Source organism: Aulonocara stuartgranti (genome assembly GCF_965226115.1).
Source record: "Aulonocara stuartgranti genome assembly, chromosome: 23".
Lineage (NCBI taxonomy): Eukaryota > Metazoa > Chordata > Actinopteri > Cichliformes > Cichlidae > Aulonocara > Aulonocara stuartgranti.
The window spans coordinates 28167980-28191604 of NC_138958.1; the positions used below are offsets into that span (position 1 = coordinate 28167980).

Sequence of the window (23625 nt, forward strand, 5' to 3'; positions counted from 1 at the left end):
AGTACTTGGACGCGTGTGATGGAGCATTGTCCTGCATGAAAATCATGTTTTTCTTGAAGGATGCAGACTTCTTCCTGTACCACTGCTTGAAGAAGGTGTCTTCCAGAAACTGGCAGTAGGACTGGGAGTTGAGCTTGACTCCATCCTCAACCCAAAAAGGCCCCACAAGCTCATCTTTGATGATACCAGCCCAAACCAGTACTCCACCTCCACCTTGCTGGCGTCTGAGTCGGACTGGAGCTCTCTGCCCTTTACCAATCCAGCCACGGGCCCATCCATCTGGCCCATCAAGACTCACTCTCATTTCATCAGTCCATAAAACCTTAGAAAAATCAGTCTTGAGATATTTCTTGGCCCAGTCTTGACGTTTCAGCTTGTGTGTCTTGTTTAGTGGTGGTCGTCTTTCAGCCTTTCTTACCTTGGCCATGTCTCTGAGTATTCCACACCTTGTGCTTTTGGGCACTCCAGTGATGTTGCAGCTCTGAAATATGGCCAAACTGGTGGCAAGTGGCATCTTGGCAGCTGCACGCTTGACTTTTCTCAGTTCATGGGCAGTTATTTTGCGCCTTGGTTTTTCCACACGCTTCTTGCGACCCTGTTGACTATTTTGAATGAAACGCTTGATTGTCCAATGATCACGCTTCAGAAGCTTTGCAATTTTGAGACTGCTGCATCCCTCTGCAAGATATCTCACTATTTTTGACTTTTCTGAGCCTGTCAAGTCCTTCTTTTGACCCATTTTGCCAAAGGAAAGGAAGTTGCCTAATAATTATGCACACCTGATATAGGGTGTTGATGTCATTAGACCACACCCCTTCTCATTACAGAGATGCACATCACCTAATATGCTTAATTGGTAGTAGGCTTTCGAGCCTATACAGCTTGGAGTAAGACAACATGCATGAAGAGGATGATGTGGACAAAATACTCATTTGCCTAATAATTCTGCACTCCCTGTACAGGTTTTAGAGCAGCATATGGTCCCATTCAGACAACGTCTTTTTAAGGGAAAGTCTCACATATTCCGGCTATACAGTGCTAAACTGCATACTACATCTGTTACAGCAGCACAGATTAAGAGTCCAGGTGCAGACCAGTCAGGCATCTGTACCCATTCGGAGCATCATGAGAGGAAAAATATGACACCATTCCTCTTCCAAAAGTCCGTCGGCTCTTCTCCTTCAGCTCCTTGACGTTTACAGACTGTTGTTAAAAGATGGCAGTATGCTACTGAGGGGTAAACAAGGCCCAACCTTTTTCAGATGTGTTGTTTTCATCGAATACAATATGAACAAATATTTTCATTTAACCCTTTCACGCATAGTGGTCACTACAGTGGACAGCTATTCAAAGTCTGTTTTCTTGTATTTGTGTCAGTGCTGATGGTATACTTGCACATAAACCACTACATTGGACAGTGATGTGTCCACTCCATACCCTGCCACCCACTGGTTGTTTAATGCTACTATAGATGTATGATGTGTTTTATTGAAATTATTGTTATTTAACCCTGTCATGCATGAATTATGACAACCTCAATCAGGATTTTTTCTTAAGTATTTTTATTCATCTTTTCATGCCTAAAGATGTCATAATTCATACATGAAAGGGTTAAATAGTAAAATGTCTTAATATATTTTCTATACTCTAGTGTTAATAAAATTTCGATTTATGAGATTTGCAAGTCACTGTATTCTGATTTTATTTACATTTTCGCTTTTTGAGTCCCAACGTTTTTGGAACTGCGCTTGTACATAACTCAACAGTTATCATTACAGAAACTTTTGCTTCAATCTTAAAAAATATGTTTTTGTTACAGAGAAGCTTAAGTTAAGATATAAAAATAACAGGCCATAATTGAAGACGAGATGGCAGTGTTAGCTCATAAGTTTGAGCATTAAACTTCACAATCACACAAAAATACACTTTTTTTTCTAGCTTCTGCACATTTCAGTCCCTCTCATGGCAAAGCAAAAGTAATCTGCTCAAGTTTGTGGACACAAATCATTTCATTTTATTGTTACAGTCAGCACAGCTCTGAGAAATGACCCCTTTCAGTTGAAGTATATTTTATGTCAGCAACACAGTTTATCTTCAAGTCTTCTCCGAGTCTCTGAGTCACCCATGAAAATGAAATCTTCAAAAGTCTTGAACCCTTGTTGATCCTACCAAACAGATTTTGTCAAAGCAAGTGAGTACAAAGGGAAGTAAACAGTCAATAAAAACTCAGCTTAAGAGTAAAAGTAATATTAATATTTTTTTATGGTGTGAATGGTGCCCTCTAGCTTCCAAATGTCCACTATTTCCTACTTTAAATTTAAATTTAAGATTTACTAATGTAAACAAACACACAAAGGGGAAAAAAAAAATTTGCCCCAGGATTTATTTATTTATTTTTTGTTTTCTGTAATTCATTACTTTGCTTAGCTCATATTTTTGATTTTTAAACAACATAAAAATACAAAATACACTTCTGAATGTGTTACTTTTTCCTTCTCTCATGTTTTTATTCAAACAAAAATTTTGCTACATTTCCAAACCAACTACTAGAGAAAGTTAAGAAGTACTCGGTACTCAGATTACCCCGTGGCCCCCAGGTTCAGATCAGTACACTAAACTGTGCAACAGTACAAGCAAGGACAGCACACTGTAACAGCAGAGTTATAACAATGGAAACATTTCACTCCAGGATTCATACTGTTCATGTAGTATTTTAAAAACTTTTCTACTTTTAAGTAAAAGATCTTTGTACTTCTACTTTGCATGATTTCATGGGAAAAAGGGACAAAAGGAGGAAAAAGGTGGGAAAACTGAGCACAGCAGCTGACAGGCTAAAATGGTGAGAACAGCAAGGGCACGGTGAGTGACAGAGCAAGAGAAATTATCTCATCTCTCAGGAAGAAAAGGGAAAACAAGGGAGGTTCAGTCACACGGCGCCGATTGCTTCGGTGTGTTTAGATGTCTGATTTATGCCTCTGTTTTAATTTTTGGTAACTACAGTAACCAAAAATTAAACCACCAAGTCTACTTTCTGAAGCTTTGGGAGGAACATAATCGGATAAACAGCGTGAACGCAGCTGGAGAGAGGCTGAGCAGCAATGTGAGGGATGAATGAGAGACAGCAGCTGCCCTCCCGAGAGACCGACTCCATTGCCTCATCGGAGAAAATCCTCGGAAAAAGCACTCCCTCCAGGTTCTCACAGATGGGCAATTGGGGCAAAAGGATTCCTCTCCACCAACACTCCTCCTCCTCCCTTTCCTCCTCTTCTTCCTCCTCCTCCTCCACATGGCCCAGAGTCCCCTCATCATCCAGCATCTGCCAAACTCGGACAACCAGCTGTTACACATTCCAGCTGGTGGACCTCCCACACCCACGCTGCATGACACGCTGCCGTATCCCCATCATTTGTGCATTCATGCAACATAACTGCTGCTAAAGAACACTGCTGAAGAACATTAGAGTCACTGGAGTTTACTCTGGTGAAACTTTGCTTTCTTTAATGCATCATTAACTCCTTTATCTTCCTATTTTCCTGTGCAGACCAGCAACAGAAGAGATTATAATCTGCTAATCCGCCTCATTAAGGGGCTCCTGTTTGTACTGCCAAACTAATGGTGCTGTAATCAAGGCTATTAATTGATCATTAGGCCAACAAAATCTAAGAAAACCTGGTGTCTCCAAGTGTCTGATTTTATCAGTCTGACCATCCAAAAATCCTAAATGTCAGATTTACAGCAGGGAAAGCCATAAAACTGACATTTAAGAGCCATGACCAGGCTGCTTTGTAAAATGCTGTTAAATGACCAACTAATGTGCCGCTCATTCTGCTCAAAATCTCAATTCTCCCATATTGGCTTCTCTTCATTGGCTCCCTGTTAAATTTCGAGTCAAATTTGGAATCCTTCAAATCACATACAAGGTCTTGAATAATCAGTCCCCATTTATCTTAACGACCTCATACTACCGTATCACCCGATTGGAGCACTTTGCAATCAGACTGCTATCAGATCTCTAGCTCTCTTCCACAGTGTGTCTTTGCTGTAGGTTTCTTCCTGTTTAAAGGACTTTTTTCCTTGACACTGTTGCCAAAACCCTTCTTCATAGGGGGCCATATGATTGTTGGGGTTTTCTGTTTATCTTACAATATTTATGAACTTGTGTCTTTACAGTTATGTGTTTCCGTATTGTGGATGTTTTTTTACTTACTTGTACATAAACCATTTAAAAATATTAACAGCTGAGCCAACTTACTTTACATCCCCCTTATTAAAGATCTACAGGTTATATACATAAATATATTTTAAATCCTTACTAGGGATGGGTACCGGCACCGGTTCTGACATAAACGGTAGGCCGAAAAGCAGCGCACATTTTGGTGCTTTATTTCGGTGCTTTTTTTTCCTGTCATACACTTTGGATTCTAGCCAATCATTTTACCTTTGCAAGGATAGTAGGCAGGTCCAGGTACGTACGTTCTTTTAGAGCAGAGCTACAGATTAAAAATGCTCAAGGCGAAGCGGTCAAAAGTCTGGCTGTACTTCACAGCAAAATATGCAAACTCAGCAGCCTGCAGCAAGTGCTTTAAGGTGATAGTGTGCAAAGGAGGTAACACCTCGAATCTGATGAAACACCTGGCAACGTATAGCATTTTGTTAAAAGCCGAGAAATGCACCGTATTTGATAGCTTGCTGCGAGACCTCACACCGAGCACATCTACTGCGGGTGGTTTGCCTGTTATCCAAACCGAAGTTAGCAACATCCCCCAAAAACCCAAAGAGGAAAGTCCTGGCCCCTAGCCCTGCCAGTGTAGCAGAAATGATGACGGATGATGATGGCAGCAGCCGCCGTTCTTCTCTGCGTGAGTAGCTTAATGTTGTTAGCCTAAATCGATAGCCTAAATCGTGTGTAATTTACGCCTCAGCGTAAATTACACACGATTTAGGCTAACCACGTTATTAAATTAATGCATGTAAGGTAAACTAGCAAACACCGTCGAAGTTACATGCGGCTGGCTTCGTGTTTGATGGCAGATACTCCCTTCACCCTGGCCAAAAAGGCTAAAATGACCAAAGAAAAAGTGGGAAACAGCTAAACATGAGAGGTGTTTGGACAAAGTTTGTGTTTTTTCCATTGATTAAGCTCTGCTTCCTGCCAAGAGTGATGCCATAAAAAAACAGCTGAACATGAGAGGTTTTTGGACTAATTTTGTGTTCTTGATTCTTTAAGCACCGGTTTGAGCACTGAGTTTCATAAAAAGTTGTTGCCAACAGGTGTCACCTTGGGAGAGGAATTCATAAAAAGAGCATAAGATAAACAAAAGCAAAAAAAAATCAGGTTTAAACCAGCTTATAAACACCTTTTACAACTCAATTTTCTATTACTAGAAGCACTTTTTGCTGCAGATCTTATGCCAAAGAGATTTATTATCTACAGAAAACATTCTAACTGCAAACACAGTCCCCTTTGGATATATGAGAAAGGTTCTGCTTGCATTGTTTACTAATTTCTTTCCAGCTGAAATTAGTAAAATCGTGGTTGAAGCCAGACATACTGAGGAGTACAGTAGTGACAAATATGACTAAAACATAAAAAAAATGAAAAACCAAGTGAACAAAGAACACTCATGTTTCAGCTTTACAGTAATTACAGGCAGTTACAGACTTCCTGTCTGCGTTTTTTTGTCTCTCTTTTGTGACAAAGCTCTTTCTTTGATGAGGTTTCTGTTGATTTTCATCAGCAGGGAATTAAAGCTTGCATCTTAACAACAGACAAATGAATCAAAAACTACATAAACTTCATGAACTAGAGTTTTATAAAGTTTTTATTTATTGTTTTCACATTTACGCATCGATGCATTGTTCTGACTAAAAACCAAGAAAATACTTTTCTTTTAATTAAAAATATAAAAACATCAGGTTAGTTTTTTTCTTTCAAATAACACAACCCCCAACGCTTTCTCCGTGTCCATCATATATCACCATAAATCCCCTGCAGGCTCTCAAACATACGTGCTAACGCTCCCTCTGCGTTCCCAGCACTTTTCATCACCGTCAGCTGTCAGCTGACTCTGACCTGCACAGGGCCACAAGCAGGGTAAGTAAATACACGACTGCGTTTGGGCACGCTTCCTTTGTGCATTGTGTTTTATTATGAAGGCAGCTGTTGCTTACATTTACACTTCCACACATACAGCTACAGCGAGGTGCAGTCATATGTAGTGAGCTGCAGCTGAATGTTGAAGCACCAGTAACATTGGTTCTGCTGTTGCCACATCATACAAGCAGCATGTTCCTCCTAAAGCTCACATGACAACCATGGTGATTACTGGAGGAGGAAAGAAGAAAACTTAATACCTAAAACTGTATTTCTTCTTTTTATTTCAGGTAACTCTGGTTACTTAACCCTCTCAAGGCAGGCGTTGCCGATTTGCAACAGTTAAAAACTAACAACTTGATTACCCCACATACATATTTTATGAGTTTTTTTTTTACTCAGAAGTACCACTGAAGGACTTGGTTGTGCATTAGCAACTAAAACTTAATTTGAGCCTGAGAGGGTTAAACATGACCACGTGAGAGGTTTGGAGAGGAAACTTCTGCAACAAGCCCCAACTAGACGCTGCTTTGTTTCATGACTCTTCCTAATAAATTTCACACTTCTGAAAACATATCTGGCTTTGCCAAACAGCAGGTCCCGAAAAGATGTCAGCCTCACCTTGGCTCAAACTTTAAACAAAAAAAGATCTACAGAGGCTTCATTATCAAGTGTTTCGGTGCATCTTTGTCGACAACTGGGGGTCTACACCAGAGCAGATGGGGAAGAGCGAGACAGTCATCCGTGTTAACTGTGGGAAGCGAGTTCAGTCAGATAGAAATACGACACAGCAATTACAAAGAGAGAGCACGAAGTTCCCGGTCCAACAAGATCATTTCATTTATTTATTACACAAAATATCGAAGATGGAAGATGAGATGTGTGAGGAAGAGGCTCAAATGATGTTGCCATTTATGTTGGTGGTCTGTGCAGCAGATGCAAAGATATAAACGCTGGAATAAATCTGCTGGTGACAGGAGTGAACTTTGCAGGGTGAGTCAGCCTCCAAATATGGAGATTTAATCCATTAAAATGCAACACCATGAAAGAAAACTGAGGCCGAGATACAGATAAATGTGTCTATTTCACATCAGAGCAGTGAGATATAACTTCTAATATGGTGCAACATCTAATTCAAACTTCATATTAGCATTGGGAAAGCAGCACTTTCAAAATTTATGACAAACATAGCAAAATCGTAAGTCCTGATGCAGAGGTAAAGTGCACTAATGGGACCAAATGTGCACACTAAGATAGCATATGTAGTTTTTCTTATCTTCTATCTCAAAGGAATGTTTAATTATGGATTTAAGATGCTAGAAAAACTATTTCAGCTCTGAAGTTCCTTCTCTGCCTGTCATTTTATTTTCATCTTTATCTTTATTTTTTTTAATTGCTGTCACAAACTGAAAGTGTGTAGACTGAAGCTAAAGCTCTGACTGAAATACAAAATCATCCCAAACCATTCATGTCAAATCTTTGTATTCAAAGCATCTTCACTCTAAATCTACCACAATATTGGATAATTGTGTTATTTCTGTATGATTTTTTAAAGTTTTGATATGCTACAATTACATTATGTTAGTCCTACCATCAGGTGTAATGTGATGTGTATTTGTTGCAGCTCATGTTAAACAGATTCTGGACGTTAAGAGGTAATTGTCTACTGCAAATAATTAGAACTATGTTATAATATTCTAAATCTTTAAATTTCACTTAATTTAATAAATACTGAATTTGCTGACTCTGTTTTATTTGTTAACTTTCGTCCTTTTGTCTTGTTTCCTCTCTGTTAAACTCCAGAAATACGTAAAACACAATCAGATTTACTCTGAAAATCAACTTTTCTTGCTTATTCATTTCAGGTCAACATCTGCAGCACGTCCACATGCTTTCTGTCATGTCCTTTAATTGACAGTACTTGACTGGCCCAGCAGATGGCAGCAACACAGAGGCTGCAGGGGTCACATTTACAGCAGTTTAAAAGCTTTCTGTTCTTCTTTAATAAGATCAGATAAGTACTAATAACTGCATACTTTATATTACAATACATTACCAGAGGCAGCTTCAGCATGACTGCCAAAAGCGCACACAGTGTAGTTTCTAAAAATGCAAGAACAATCACACAAAGAGTCAAATCACCATCATTCTGGGCTTTAAATTGGTCAAATAAACTCAAGAAGTAATGCCAGAGTGAGAAGTTAATTTACAAACTGTCAACTAACCATTAAAAATTATCAAACTGTAAAAAAAACAAGACCAACATTTAATTTAATACTTAGAAGTCACTAAAAATAGGTTTTGTATTGTGACCCTGGCTGTATTTGTTAATGGCCTACTTGCTCTCATTCTCTGCTGATTTAGAAACCGTAACAGGCAAAAAGTGTTGAATCTTAATTTTTCCTTGAAGATCTCGTCACCAGAAAAATGGTTTCGGTGGGCTACAATTGGACTGCAGGGGTCACATTTTGAGAACGCCAGCTTTAATTATTTAAAAGCATTGAAAAGTAAAAAAACAAAATAAAACAAAACCAATATTTGCACTTTTGACTTGTATGGAGTCAAAAAGTGCAAATATTTTTTTCCTCACTTTCTTACGATGCCGATATACTTAAGGTTATAACTGTACTTTTTGGCTAACACTATATTACACTTTTCCATTAGCTGTTTAGAAATTGCAACAATATTAAGACACGGACCGTATTTTCCAGACGTTCAAAATTATTTTATCTTAGTAGTAGAAAAGAGGGGCTACTTTCAGCTGCTCAATTATTCACAAGGGGTCACCACAATGGGTAGCTCCACATCCTTGATTTGGCACCAAATGCCCTCCCAGATGCAATCCCAAAGGGATTTGTGTTTCCTCCCAGGATCAAACTGTGAATCTTTTGCTTGTTAGGTTCCTCCACTGCACTATGAAGGACATCATCTTAGTAGTAGCAGTTAAAGTAGTTAATTCTGGTTTTGACTGTCCAAGGACTTTTTTCTAGAATTTTGCAAACTGTCGAAGTCTGGAGAGTTTTTCTACTTGTTTAGATGCTGTGAAGTTGATTTCCTGAACCAGGGAAATAATTCTGTGATCATCTACTTTGGTTATCTTCTGTTCTCTTTCAGATATTTTGGTGTTGCTGAGCTGGTCTGTGCATTCAGTCTTTTTAATGTACCAGATTATTGATTTGGCCTCTCCTAAGGTTTCTGCCATCTCTCTATCAGATTTTCTGGGGGATTTTCAGTCTGATGACGCCCTTCTTCACTTGCACCAACATCTCTCTGGGATGCCATATTGACAATTTCATTGAACACCTACCAAATGCAACACCTGGAATCAACTCCAGGTATTTTACCTGCCTCATATCTTGTGAAATAATGAAGGAACAGACCTCAACTAGACAAGAAACTGCTTGTTAGTCAATTGTCCAATTACTTTTAAATGAGGAGTGTATATAAAAACAGCTGTGATGCCTAAATACTTCTGTTAAACCTCTTGAACTGAAGATTCAACTCTGCACTTTAGTCACACACCGATTGTTTGATTAAAAACCCACCGTGGTGGTACACAGAGTCAAAATCTTAAAAAAGTGTTCATAAACTTATGGACCTAAATCCACCAGCCTGGACGCCCAGGGCTGAATGAGGTTTGAATACCATCAGGACACAGGTCATTCATTTAACCTGCAGTTAGTCTGATGTGATTTATATCTCGATTTCTAGCAACAGATGGGAGTGCCACAGTTTTAAATGAATTTATTATTTTGTCTTAAATTTACAGTTGAATGCGTTTACCCGCACATCACTCACCGTTAATGCGGGCAGCTATTATTTTAAAGAGGCTCTTGATGCCAAATAAAATAAAAGAAATGCTCCCACCTGCTTTTTGGAGTCGTACCAAGAAAAACTAATGCACAAACTAAGAAATCAACTTGTTCTTACACGTGTATCTTGATAACAACATTTCGCTGTGCTCCTGGCTGCTTTTTCCCAGTTATCAAATAACTCAAATTTTCCAAAGTCAACGAGCAGAATAAAAGAAAGTTCCCTGCAAGGCATCTTTGGCAGAAGCTCAGCAGAAATCAACACCCATGACCCCCCCCCCCCCCCCCCCCCCGCCTCTTCCTCTCTCCTCCTCCCCCCCTGCGGTATGTCAAAGTGAGTTTCTGGCACGAACACGAGCAGGGCATTTACAAACAAGAGAGGGGGTGAGACGGTTGGGATTCACGAAGCGGCACGGGAGCTTGAAGGCAACACAGTCGACTCCTTTTTTGGGCAATCCCCAACTGAGGAGATCTGTTAAAGAAAGCAGGTGGTAAAGAGACATTAAGCAGCGTGGCGTCAAGCTTGGTGGCTCCTCCTGAATGTGAGACAGTAAGAATAAATGAGAAGTGACGCCTCTAATCAGCTGACTGACAGGAGAAAATTAAAAAGCAATAACCCGGCGTTCTAAATGATTAAAAGTTTTAAAAAAAAAGAAAAAGAAAATGATTTAGCAGCCCACATCTGCGATATTATCTTCATGCCAAAATCCTCGCTGTGGTCTCACCTGTCAGACACTCTGCAGCAGGAGCTCGAGGGGACGTGAACCCAAGGCCTCAAGTGCTGCAGGTTCAAATTCCTGCAACCCAGATACTGGAATTCAGTCCTCATAAGCGCTGTGGCGCTCTCACTGAGTCATAAAATGACAAAGAGCACAAAAGCACTGAGGCGCACAAAAGGGAGCTTCTCAAATACATGATACGAACATCAGACACCGTCCCGCTCACATCTACTAAAGTAATCGGCTCAGATGCCCAACAGTGTTTTGTAGACATCAACCAGGTACACTGGTGGTCCCTGAAGAATAAGTTGAATAAGAATAAGTTTAAAAACCACTTGTTTTATCCATCTGAGATGCCAACATGATCGATTTACTGGTAGACAATTACAAGGTAATCAGGATAAACCAGTTATTTTTCTCTACTCTGTTTTGTGACAGTGTTTTTCCTTTCCAGAAGAGAACTTCCACCCTTCTCTAAAACCCCACTTTCATTCTTCTTACAGGCCACGGCAAGTTAAGTTAATCAAAGCCAACATGAGAGGAGGACAGACAAGTGATGAACAAGAATCAGAAAACGACTTCAGCTGCTGAGTCGTGTTAAATAACAGTTATTAATGTTGCTACTAGAGATGGACCGATCCGATATTACGTATCGGTATCGGTCCGATACTGACCTAAATTACTGGATCGGATATCGGAGAAAAATAAAAAATGTAATCCGATCCATTAAATATCACGAAAGCACCTCACAAAACTTGCAACACGCCGTAACTCGCCTCAGAACGTTAGCACGTCGGAGCAGTATGCATCACGTGATAGAGCGGCTGTGGCATGCCTGTGGTGGTCTGGATAGCATTTGGAGCTTCGCTAGCAACCCGGCATTTCATCTCCGACAAAGTTATCCCGAGAGAAGTAAAGCAAGTTTGTAAGTCCATCTCTGAATGTTTGTAAAGCATTCCTGCGTTAAGCTTAATAAGCGACTGCCTCTTCTTGCTGCTACTTTGATCATGAAACTGCTTAACAATCAGCTGATCGGCTTTTCTGTCGCGAGTCCGTGTCTCTAGTTTGCTTTTGGCCCACTTTGCACCAGAAAGAGGAAACCAGCGGCTGAACAACAGCAGCACGTTTAAGCTTGATCAGCTATTGTTAGAATGTATTTAATATTACTTTCTACTCGAGGATCTTTTTCTACGTAGCTGACGCTGGTAACTGTGCAGGGGCGGATCTAGCAAAGTTTAGCCAGGAGGGCCGATAGGGCATTAACTGGGAAAAGGGGGCACAAAGACATACTTTTCTTTCTTATTCTCATTTAAAATGTCGAGCTTTTAATAAATAATTATCTGACACCCAAAGTTTTAATTTGATGCAAAATGAATAGAAGTCCATTACTGTATATAGTGACTATTAAGTCTAATATATATACCCTAGTAAGCTATAGTACCTTTTCCTTTGGGAAGGTACCATCTGTGCAGTCTGCAATTTTGTTGAAGAAAGATGTTGAATCTATTTAATATTTCTTGAAAAATAATTGATTTCTGTGCATTTTTTTTCACACTTAATCAAATTAAGGTTGATTACGTCGATTAAGCATCATGAGGTGGAGCGTGAGGGGTGGTTCCCTATTTTTTATTTATTTATTTTTGTTGTTGCTGGGAGTTGGAACCATATTAGTTAGGTTGCTTAATATTTATGCTAAGTACTCTTTAAAATACCAGAATAGGGAGGATGGTGTAGGTTTAAGTTTATTAGATTGATCAGTATTGCTGAACTATGAAATATTTTTTTTTGCATACAGGTATAACAGAATAGCTTTAGTGTAGTTGTTGTTTTAAACTTGAGTATGAACTTATACAAAATGCAGCAAGATATTTAAAAAACCGTTTTGTTGATTAAAAAACACTATATCGGATTCATATCGGTATCGGCAGATATCCAAATTTATGATATCGGTATCGGACATAAAAAAGTGGTATCGTGCCATCTCTAGTTGCTACAATCAGTCGGCCCTAAAACCACAAACACCGTGGAAACCCTGCATTTGGTGACACATTTTAGAATATTCACGACTTCCTAGTCTATTTTTTAAAGCTGCTGCTTCAGTCATCTTCATCGAATGGTGCAATTTGTTATACTTTATTCTTACCATAACCTAAAGCAGGTGGAGGATGGCTGCAGATCATCCACAGGATGAGAGCCTTCCTGGAGAGGAAGCTGATAAATATTTGCAGAAGGAAACCATGAAGGTTAAGAAAGCAGACTGTCTGCCTACTGTCAGTGTATACAGAGTAGACAAAATATTCAGGATATTATACTTTTTCTTGCAACTAAGGTTCCTTTTGTCAAAAATGGAGGTAAAGAAAGGAAGGATCCTAATTCCTATATAAAGTCCCTGCATTTTATTTCCTGATCATAACCAGTGCCATTAGGTGCAGGTTTCTCACATATGCAGACTTGTGAGAATTCTGAGAAAAAAAAAACTTTTATTCAGGTGATGCAGGTAATCCAAAGAGCAGCCTTAATTGAGAGAACACACAAAAAGGTGTGCAACATGAACACAGTATGACTCCACAAAGAACAGATCCAAGCTGAGGTTTAGGCACAGGAGGTGATCGGGGAGAGTGGAAACACCAGGGTAACAGTGTACAAGTGAAACTAATCAAGACAACAACAAAAGAAATAAAACTAATAACAAGGCACCAGCAATAAAAATAAAACTGGAAGTAACAAAATGAGGAATCACATGGCCGAAATGACAAGATGCACAATTACACAAAAGAGCACATGTAACGCATATCTGTAATAGTCTATCTAAACTAAACTAAACTACCCAAGCAATCCATCCATCCACTCTATTCCAATTTTCCTCATCAGGGTCGCATTGGGAACAGAATCCATGCCAGCTACCAACGGCTGTAAGGCAAGGTTCACCCTGGACAGGACGCCAGTTGGTCCCAGAGAGGCAAGACAACCACTCATACTCATGTTCACATCTACGGGTAATTTAGAATCAACAATTAACCAAACTCCACTAACTGCATGTCTTTAGACTGTGAGAGAAAGCCAGAGCACCAGAGACACAGGGAGAACATGCAAACTCCACGCTAAGACACCCGAGCCAGATCGTGGAGTCAAACCCAGGACCCTCTAGCTGTGAGGCAATAGTGTTAACCACCACGCACCATTCTTCCCAACTGGGCGACCGTGGCTCAGGGGGTTGGGAATTGCATCTGTAACCGGAAGGTTGCCGGTTCGATCCCTGGGCTCTCTGTCCTGGTCGTTGTGTCCTTGGGCAAGACACTTTACCCTGCTTGCCTACTGGTGTTGGCCAGAGGGGCCGATGGCGTGATATGGCAGCCTCGCTTCTGTCAGTCTGCCCCAGGGCAGCTGTGGCTACAACTGTAGCTTGCCTCCACCAGTGTGTGAATGTGAGAGTGAATGAATAGTGGAATTGTAAAGCGCTTTGAGGTTCTCGAAAAGCGCTATATAAATCCAATCCATTATTATTATTAAAATCCAAGAACAACAGCCATATAAAAGACCAAATAATGATTAAAATGCCACCAAATAACCACAAAACTCACAGACTATGGCATGGAGTCAGGTGTGGATGTGCTTTTAGGTCTAGATTAACATTATATATTGTACACACCCCCTCCACAAAAGCTTTAAGACATTGACAAATACTCTGGCATCAGCGATATTGTGTTTCTAAAGTGCTTTTCCTCAACTGGTCATGCTGTGGTTTCCACTAAAACCCTTGTGAATTAAAAGACTTGCAGCCTTTGTTAGCAGCTGCGCCGCCCCCTCTGATTGTTTCAAGCACTGGAAATGAAACAGTGGTTCCTCCTCTTGACGCTTTCAGGACAGATTATAATGCACAAAAAGAAAAATGATGAGAGTCACCACTCATAAAACCCAGTGATGTTTCACCGTAAAATGCCTTTGTAGACAGCAAATTGACAGCAATGAGTGAGCCAGCGCACAGAACTATGATTAATGACCTCTCAGTCATAAACAAGCAGCTTCTGTGTGAGAGGTAGCGTAACCTGCGATTACGCACTGGAGATATTAGCTTCAGGCAGAGTTCTTCAACTTGCAAAAGCAGTGATGTTATAACAGAAAGCACCTGGAAACACAGGGAACTTACACACTTTTTTCCACCAAAGTTCAAAGATGAATGTTTTATAATCAGCCAACTTCAAGGTTGACAGGAACAATTCCTGTTCACAGCTGTGCAACTAAAGACCTTGGGCTTATTGATAAGTCTGCAGTAACATGTAAACAAGAGGATATAGAAGGCCGATAGCAGCATTCATGCAAGAATCTGGACCTGAAAAGAGGGGAAAATGCAGTTCAGCACACAGACTTTATTAGTTTATGCTTTCCTCGAGCAAATATCAGTAAGACCCAGAAAGGCTGGGAAGCAGATAATACAATGTAGGCTGTGATAAACTCTGTCCCTCACATGACCCTAAGTTGGATTAGTCTATAACCTGATTTTGTATTCTGAAATATAACCAGTAACTATGCCTACATAATAAATACAGCCCAGTAAAGGAGCCATTGTTTCTTCTGGTGGTAATAAGCTTAAAGAGGCTATAACAACTTGTCTTATCCTGGTGTTTTCTTGGCCTGAATTTGGTCAGACCCAGCAGAGAATAAGGTGTTGTAGCTGCAGGCTGAATAAACTCCAGCAGATCAGCTTCATAAAACAAACTCCTGACACTCCTTGTTCTCCACATCGCTTCAAGGAAATTTCTCCACCCACGTTTATCTGTGATTACACCTTTTGTCCTTTTGTGTGTTTCAGTTTCAGCTCTGCTACATCATCGAGATGATTAGACCTGCACACTGTAACCACTGAAACTTCAAAGCTCTTTTTAAAAAAGGCACTAATAGGTGTTTTCTACCTGCTGTCAGTTATGTAAATGTCACACAGCTGAGGTGAGAGCTCAGGCTGACGGACGAGAGGATGTTTTGCTTTCCGTCCTCCATCTTTCTGTGAAGCCTATCAGCTATGCCATCTGAAGTGGCTCTTCAGAAGCGCTCCGTGTTACTGGGGAATGCTTTGTTTTCCCAGTTGCAGTGCTGGTGCTTTGAGGTGGTGATGATGGTCCTGGCACACTCAGCCGTGGCTCAGTGCTCTCACCTGCTCTGCTCTTTAAGATCTAATCAGCAGGCATCCACAAATAGTGTGTGAATGTATGGAGGTCCTGGCTTTGGATTGTGTCCCAATGTTTGGGACTTGGACATGGCACAAGATTTGCTTCTTTGTGCTGCACCACCTGCTGTGTGAACATCTACAGTTTGTTTGTGCACAAACCAAACCCTGACCTAAGCTTCCATCACCCCAAAGCTGTAGCAGCTTCTAAGAAACAAATGTGCAACAACTCTTCTTTATATCTTGCTAGGAAAACGTGAAATACATATAAGACATATAAGACAAAAATAGAGTTTGTACAATTCAAACAAGCTTGATGGTCAATATTTCGCAGCTTTCTTGTCATTTCACTAAGCAGTCTTCAGAATTAGTTCTCTGGCCTTCTTGAAGGACATTCAAAGCCCTTCTTGGGATGTTTCTGCCTTGTTGAGGCCAATCCATCAAATCACAGTGTTTGGGGTCATTGTCATGCTCTCCAGGTGGTCCACGGTTTTTGATGACAGTTTCTTTTTCATTTCTGATGAGGCTTCAGTGAACAGTAGATGGATCAACTGAAGGTCCAGATGCATCTCTCAGGTTCTGTGTCAGGTCTTTTTTGGACTTTTCTCTGTTTCTTAAGGAAATGACTGACACTTCTCTTGTTTCCTCAATTTGTTTAAGGACACACTACACACCAACTGTGATATGCCAAGGTTTTAGCTGAGAGCTCTTTATTAATCACCTTGTTGGTGCAAAAATATCATTTTCTAATGGCAAGATCATGGGCTGAATAAAAAAGACGGGCATAGCTCCCAACAAGCTACATCCAACTTTTGGTTGGTGTTGAAATTTGCCACATGACTAAGAAAAGCCAAGCTAAACAACTAGTCAAGATATTGTAGATAAAGACAAGTCAAGATAATTCAACGTAGGTTTGGATGAGATAAGTCACGACATGTGAATCAAAGATAAGATTAAATCTTAATGACACCCATGACAGAAACATGCAGCTCATAAGGTATGATCATTGTGTAAAAAAATTAATTTCCGAATTTTTCAAAAGCACCACAGATGAGGGTCCATTAGATACGAATAATTTAAATGTCATGACAGATTATACCTGAAACAGATGAGTCAAACAGTGAGTCTTTATCAGGACTTGACTGCAGCATTCAGTCATTAGTGGTGAGACGTGTGTTTATAAATCACATTTATACCACACTGACTTACAGTAACCACAACTGTTGTTTTCACATAAACAAATCTCTGACTCAAATCTAAATTCGACTGATAAGAGTCAAACAATGATTTAATCTTGATTTATGTTACGTTTGTACTGCCGTACAGGAAGAAAATCTTCGTTGCTAATTATTTTCTATATCAGTAAACAAGATTCAGTGCCAGAAAATTGTGAAAAATGTTGTTATAATGAGTGATTGCTTGTAAACTCTTACATGAGCTTCAACCTGGCCTGCAGCTATAACATTTAGATGTGTGGAATTCCCACAGTCAGACAATAATGTTCGACCTGTGCTTGCATTTCATGGGCTCGAGGCATCAACAAGAAATTTCCCATGAAGTGCAACACAGACAGTCTTGGTGGTAGAAATGGGCCTTGGGTTCAGACAGTCTAGTGGTACATTTAGAAGATAGAAAAAAAAAAACAACTTTCTAATTATCCCATAAGCTCCCCTGTATTACCCCTGCTTTAGACCCTAAGGCACCTGACAGTTATGTTTACAGCCATTCATTTAGTGCAGCACGGTACATGGGTTTTATTATCCCCTTTTCTTGTATGTAGGATCGTATATGATGGAAAAGATATACTATATAAACACAGCTACAGTAAATTTAGGAGGCGCTAAATTCAGAGAAAGACAACCGAGAGGGTGTAAATTCTGGAGAATTTACCTTCATATTGATACAGATAGTAAAGTATAACTCCATGATCCTCATTCTTTGAGTTTCCTTATTTGGTAAACTTGCTTTTCTGCAACCTGCTTTCCCAGAAATCCTGTGAAACCTGCTGCATTTCTATCACATTACCTTTGCTTTTGCATTTCAGCCACTAATCTAAAAGTTAGTATTGCCGACATACCCTTGACAAAGAGCCAGTGGGATTTTATATAGTGTTTGTTAGAGTTGTGTAATTGTAAGGAAGCTGTAGATGAACTACACAACAGTGACATGATGATAATCACCTGTATTAAGTTACTGTGATCAGGACAACAGCAATGCTGGTTCAATTGTCCCCAACAATCTCTCAATCCTGTTTAACCACTTGTTGGCAAACACCGTCTTGGGCACAAGCAAAAGAATTAAAAAATTCCAAAGTGTAACGTGAATATATCTAAAGCGTACCTCATGTACACTACCAAAAATCAAATCAACATAGCCTATTGAACTGTTGCTGTAAAAATGCCAACTAGTTTCTGGATTTTAGGATTAGTTACGTTGGCATGATCAAAAAATGCAACTGTGTATTAGTTCTGTTGATGGTAAAAATTTCTCTGATTTTTAAAAACAACGTATCTTATAAAACATTGTTCTGGGTTTGTTACCCTGTTATAACACATCCCACCTTTGAGTCATTTCTCACTAATAATAAAAATGTATAATTTATTAATCCCCGTGGGGAAATTACTCTCTCTGCATTTGACCCATTCACTCGGTGAAGCAGTGGGCTGCCACTAAGCAGGCGCACCGGGAAGCAGTGTGTAAGGACGGGACTCTGCTCAGGGGTATCTCAGGGCAGCCGTTCAGTGGATTCGAACCCCCAACCTTCTGATCATGGGGTGCCAACTCTACCTACTGAGCTATCCCTGCCCCAAAAGCTTGAAATGGCCCGTACGGGGATCGAACCTTGGCATAATTAGCACCACGCTCTAACCAACTGAGCTAACCAGCCACTAACAGACAGATGAAGAAGAAAAAAGCATGTTCAAATATTAAAAGTTGACTGAAGAGCCCTGTCTTTTTTTTTGCCAAAGTAGGGGAAACTTATTATAGTAAAATCCTCATAGATAATAAGAATTGTGGGTTTATTTTATTGAATTTAATGAATTTTGGACACATTTTTTTTTTACAATTTTCTTTTTTATTTATTATAAATCTAAGAAATTATAGTTCTACCCCTGAACTACACGCTCAGTTCAAAGGCCTGGATTCTTCCATGAAGGTAGCTGAAGCATTTCTGCATAAACAGTGCTTTGTCTCTACATGATTGTGCGGGCATGTCTGAATGTCAGCACAATGTTGTGTGTGTGTGTGTGTGTGTGTGTAGCCTGCAGAGGAGGGAAACCACAGCCAGGTAAAATTAGACGAGGTGAAGTGTGTCTGGGAGGGAACGATGAGCCCTGAAGAGGGGAAAATCTGAACAAACTGCATATCACCAGCTTCAACACACACACACACACACACACACACACACACACACACACACACACACACACACACACCTGCAATAGCCTTAGCCCTTGAACCTACTTGTAATCTTTCCTTAAATATTTGTCTTAAAGAGGAGCTTAGCTGTAAAGTGTAATATTTGTATAAAACACCAGCACACACACACAGACATGGCTATGGGTATGAGTGAGTCAGAGCCTCAAACTGAAGCCACTGTTAATGTGTGTTTTCACACATCGTTCAAACAAGTCAAAAAAGACAAACAAAAAAAAAAACACAGTGAGGATTAAAACGACTACAAGGAGGTGCAAAATAAGAAGGCAAAGGTCCAACATGTTCTTGGAGATGCAAAACAAGCACAAGGAGAAGATGAAGATAATGATTAAGTGATTCAACATGAAGCTGTGGACCTGGGTAACTTACGAGAGGAAGACGTTATGCTGCACCTGGTTGTTACTTGGCTGTGTTTCTTTAAAAAAAGTAAACACCTAAACGCTATCTTTTTCTGATGAAAAGCTATTACAGTAATCTACTAGATTATTAATCTTTATTCATCTTTTATTGGGCATTGGTGCAACTCCTGAACTCGGACTATGGGCGACAGGTCTCACACTAATATGTGAGATCCTGTTGTGAAGTCAAGCTGAACATTGGACATCACCAGGTTTACGGTTTGAAGGAAGGAGTGGATCAGAAAATCAAGGGCTTGTCAGCCATAAGTAATCCCATTCTAAATCTACAACACAACTAAGGATGCAACTGGAAGCGTCTCTTAATCGTACGCTGTAACCTTCCACATTTCCTCAGGTGTACCTTGAGAAATGTAAGTACACGTCAGGTCAACGGAGAACACAACAATTGGCATGGAAGGTCACAGCGTGGGGTTTAGATTTAAGCGTTGAAAAGGCAGGGCATAGGTTTACTGCCAAAGTCTAAATCAAGCTTAAAACACAACCCTCATTATTATCTATTTTTTACTTTAAATAATTTATAATGTCATAAACATTAGGCTTGTATTGAATAAGACTCAAAACTAGAGCCTGAGGCCATGAACTCATCAGAAAATTGACTGTTGAGGTCTTCATTAAGTGAACCGTAAGGCAGTTTCCCCCACAGACTTCTAAAAAATCAGACCTCTTTTTGAAACGAGACTGTTGGCCATTAGAGATAATGCCAGTTTAAAGTAGTTCAGTACTGGTTTCACTTTTCAGATCCATTATTTTAATAGAGTCCATAATCTAAAATAAGGTGTTTAGCTCCACTTCCTTTAAGCCATCTTTGTTCCGATTGGCTGTCCCGTACAAACAGAAGGTCTAAACAACAGGTGGGTGGGGTTTCTGTGCTCACAGCCATCATTGTATGGTTGAGCTGAACAATGTCAGTGAGAGCCAAAAGAGGTAAAAAGCTTTTGAAGAAACATACTCTGGCTCAGCTATGGCCACGTTTAGAGTATCACCATTGGAGCAGCATGTATGTGACAGAAAATAATCATGGGACCATTCTGAAAATGAGTCAGCGCTGACATTTATCGTCAGACAGTATAAAAGTTATGGCTGGCCGACGTCCGGCCGTCACATATTTTCTAAAGCCTGGAAACAGAGTCTAGAGGTCCGTAACTGACCGCTTTAGCTTCAGGTCGACCTTTCTGAATGCACAACAGCTACACTATCAACCACAGTAGAATAAAGCGTCCCTTATCTCAAAGCTGTGAGGGGGCTTTTTATTTGTCTCTGCCCCAGGGCCCAGCGTCTCATAGACGCCCATGTGGTGCCAAAGGAAGCTAGTATAATAAATGCAAAGTCCTCAAATGTAGGAAAGCACCAGAAATTCTTATTTCAGAACAGGTACGTGCACAATCTGTAGAAATCGCATCCCTCTGTAGTAGGTGCACTCTTACAGACAGGACAGCAGTGCATGTCTCTGACAGCGGAGGAGATGATGAGCTATTCATTATTCCCAATAAACAAGCCCAGACATTCACACCGACCACGATCTCATTCCAACCTGGAAAAAAAACCAACTCCAAGCTTTCAGGTCACATGACTGAACTCATTGCTAAGAAATAGTTCATGAAGTCAGAATTAACAGTTGAAGTTACAAAACTGGACGTTTTTAGATTAACAATTATTAGAAACTCCGAGATTTCGCACCATTTTCAGGTTTTTAAGTTTTACAGTACTTTTGCAGCACGTTTTGCTTCTGCAAAGCTCAAAGGAGTATTTGAACACACGTATGAGAAAATAAAATAAATGCATCAATTTACCAGTTTGCTGAGACTGCGCCTTTGTGGCCACCAGCAGCGCGAGGATGCAGGTCCAGCACCTGTCGCGTGCACGCATCCCTGCGGTTATTATGACTTAGTGAGTCTGACACAGAAAGCAAATAAAATCCCTTCAGACGCTTCGAGGAGGGCGTGTGGTTGCTGTCATCTCCAGCAGCTGGTGGAGGAAAATAAACACAACCGCGAGACAAGCTTCACCCACCGCCTGTATACCTGAGGAGGACGAGCGCACCTTTACAGCACAGCACTATGCAAAACACTTTCAAGCCGGGAGGAGAGTCACAGCACAACTTCCACCGTGGGCTTTTCAAAATAAAAGTCTGGATGAGAACCACTGGATGAGAAAACCAGCACCTCTCAGTATGTCTCAGAACTGTGCAACTGCTAAGAAACACACCACGAGCCAACTTTTAGGGAAAAAAAGATTTGAAACATTCAGTTTATGCAACAAAACGCAAACAGCAAGCCTGATCCAATAGAAGAAACTTCACTGAACATTGTAAGACTGAAAACAAGAAAAATGCAACGTATGCAGCAAAACCCGGATCCTGAGGAAGGGACTTCAATCACAGTAATATACAACTAAATGTTAAGAGCTACTTCCAGTGCCTAAACGTCCATTTTAAGGCATATTTCTTTAAACATTTAGTTGTAAATAAATTTGTCACCCCCCCCCCCCCCCTTCCAACCGGTTGTTTCTCCCTTTTTAAAGGTAGTTTTTCCTCCCCACTGTCGCCAAATTCTTGCTCACATGGGATTGTTGGGTTTTTTCTTTAATTCAGTTCAGTTAAATTCATGTTTTAAATTCATTTTGTATGTAAATGCTGTTGAATCGAACTGAACTGAATTAAAGAAGTTTTTAGGAGACGGAGTGAGTCACTGAGTGAACCAGGGTATTATAACATCTTGTGTTAAAATGTGTACAGCCTGGTTGAAAACTTGTTCTGTGAATGATTTCCACTGTAGCTGTGCAGTTGATGCCTTTTGAAAGCATTCCTAATAGCATCTATCAAGCAATATGCCTTGCTCAATGGTTCATGGAACTATTAACAGTTTTGCGCAACACGTGGGAGAAAGGTAGAGTCAGGTCAGTATCCAGTCATTATTATGAAAGTTTTGTCTTTGGCATCCACAGATGCAGCAGCTCATAACAAAGTGGTGCAAACAGAGTTGAATCCACATTTGACCAAGTTTGCCAAAGAGTTCTTGCTGACTTCAGTCAATCTGGAGACTTGAAGCCTGAGAAGCATGTTTTCAAATAAGTTTCTGAGGTTTGAACTCTCACAAATATCCCCTCAGGGTCCAAGAAAGCTCTTAAAACAACTAGTTTTTCAGCAAATTTTAGAGAACGTCTCCAAACACTGAGGCCCTAAATTTAACACAGTAGACTTTTCTTAATATAAACTTTATGCAGAGATTTTGGATGATGGAGAAATAAAAGACAAATCCAGATTAATACTATGCTCTCCATGTGTTTCAGTCTCTGTTAAGACATGTTTGCCTGCAGTTTGGCACCTGTTTGTGCTAAAATCTGCATTCCATGATTAGAGTAAAGCTTTACATGATGACAGATGCCCCTGAACTACACCCACAACCTATCTGCAAGGGGGAAGGGGGACCTTTGGAGCCTTTACTTAAGTGCAACTCCAAATAAATTTAGAAGAAAACGTCCCATTATGAGGAAAAATGACAATAAAGGACTATTCTATTCTATACAAGTCCAAACTCTCAAACCACTTTGCTATCTGCAAAGAAGTCTTTGCATTTTCCTGTTTGTGGAGACACATTTCTTCCTCTAAAAGTCAGTCATGATGACATGTATGCACCTTGGTGGGCACTTTCTCTGAATCTCTGTATTTTTCACTCCTCAACACCAAATCATTAAAAAACATATACAATCTAGGATCCATCAACCTACAAATTTGTCACTTGAGCTGCTCAAATTTAGATTAGAAAGCAGGTGAGACTTATAGCAAGTTGTATTCAGAACTGAACTATATGACTGAACAGAAAAATCTGTCCGTGTTTGGTTCCCATGCTCCTCATTTCCCTGTCAGTCCTGTCTGCACATGTAAAAGTAGGTCCACTTTCTACTGTCGTTCAATCATCACTCGCTCTCCTTGAAAGGTGTTGTTTGGTGAGACCCTCCCTGTCCTTCATGCTTCAAAATTTAA

General features: G+C 40.1%; 1 protein-coding gene across 1 annotated transcript in view; it reads right to left on the bottom strand.

Moving 5' to 3' along the window:
* LOC309700303 (uncharacterized protein) overlaps positions 1-21733 on the bottom strand; it is a 58033-nt gene extending 36300 nt beyond the window's left edge. Inside the window, exon 1 of the mRNA XM_082523805.1 lies at positions 21434-21733. Within this exon, the coding sequence (XP_082379931.1) occupies positions 21434-21509 (76 nt within the window). The 5' untranslated portion in view covers positions 21510-21733. The remainder of the gene's footprint in view (positions 1-21433) is intronic.
* Positions 21734-23625: the final 1892 nt, after the last annotated feature.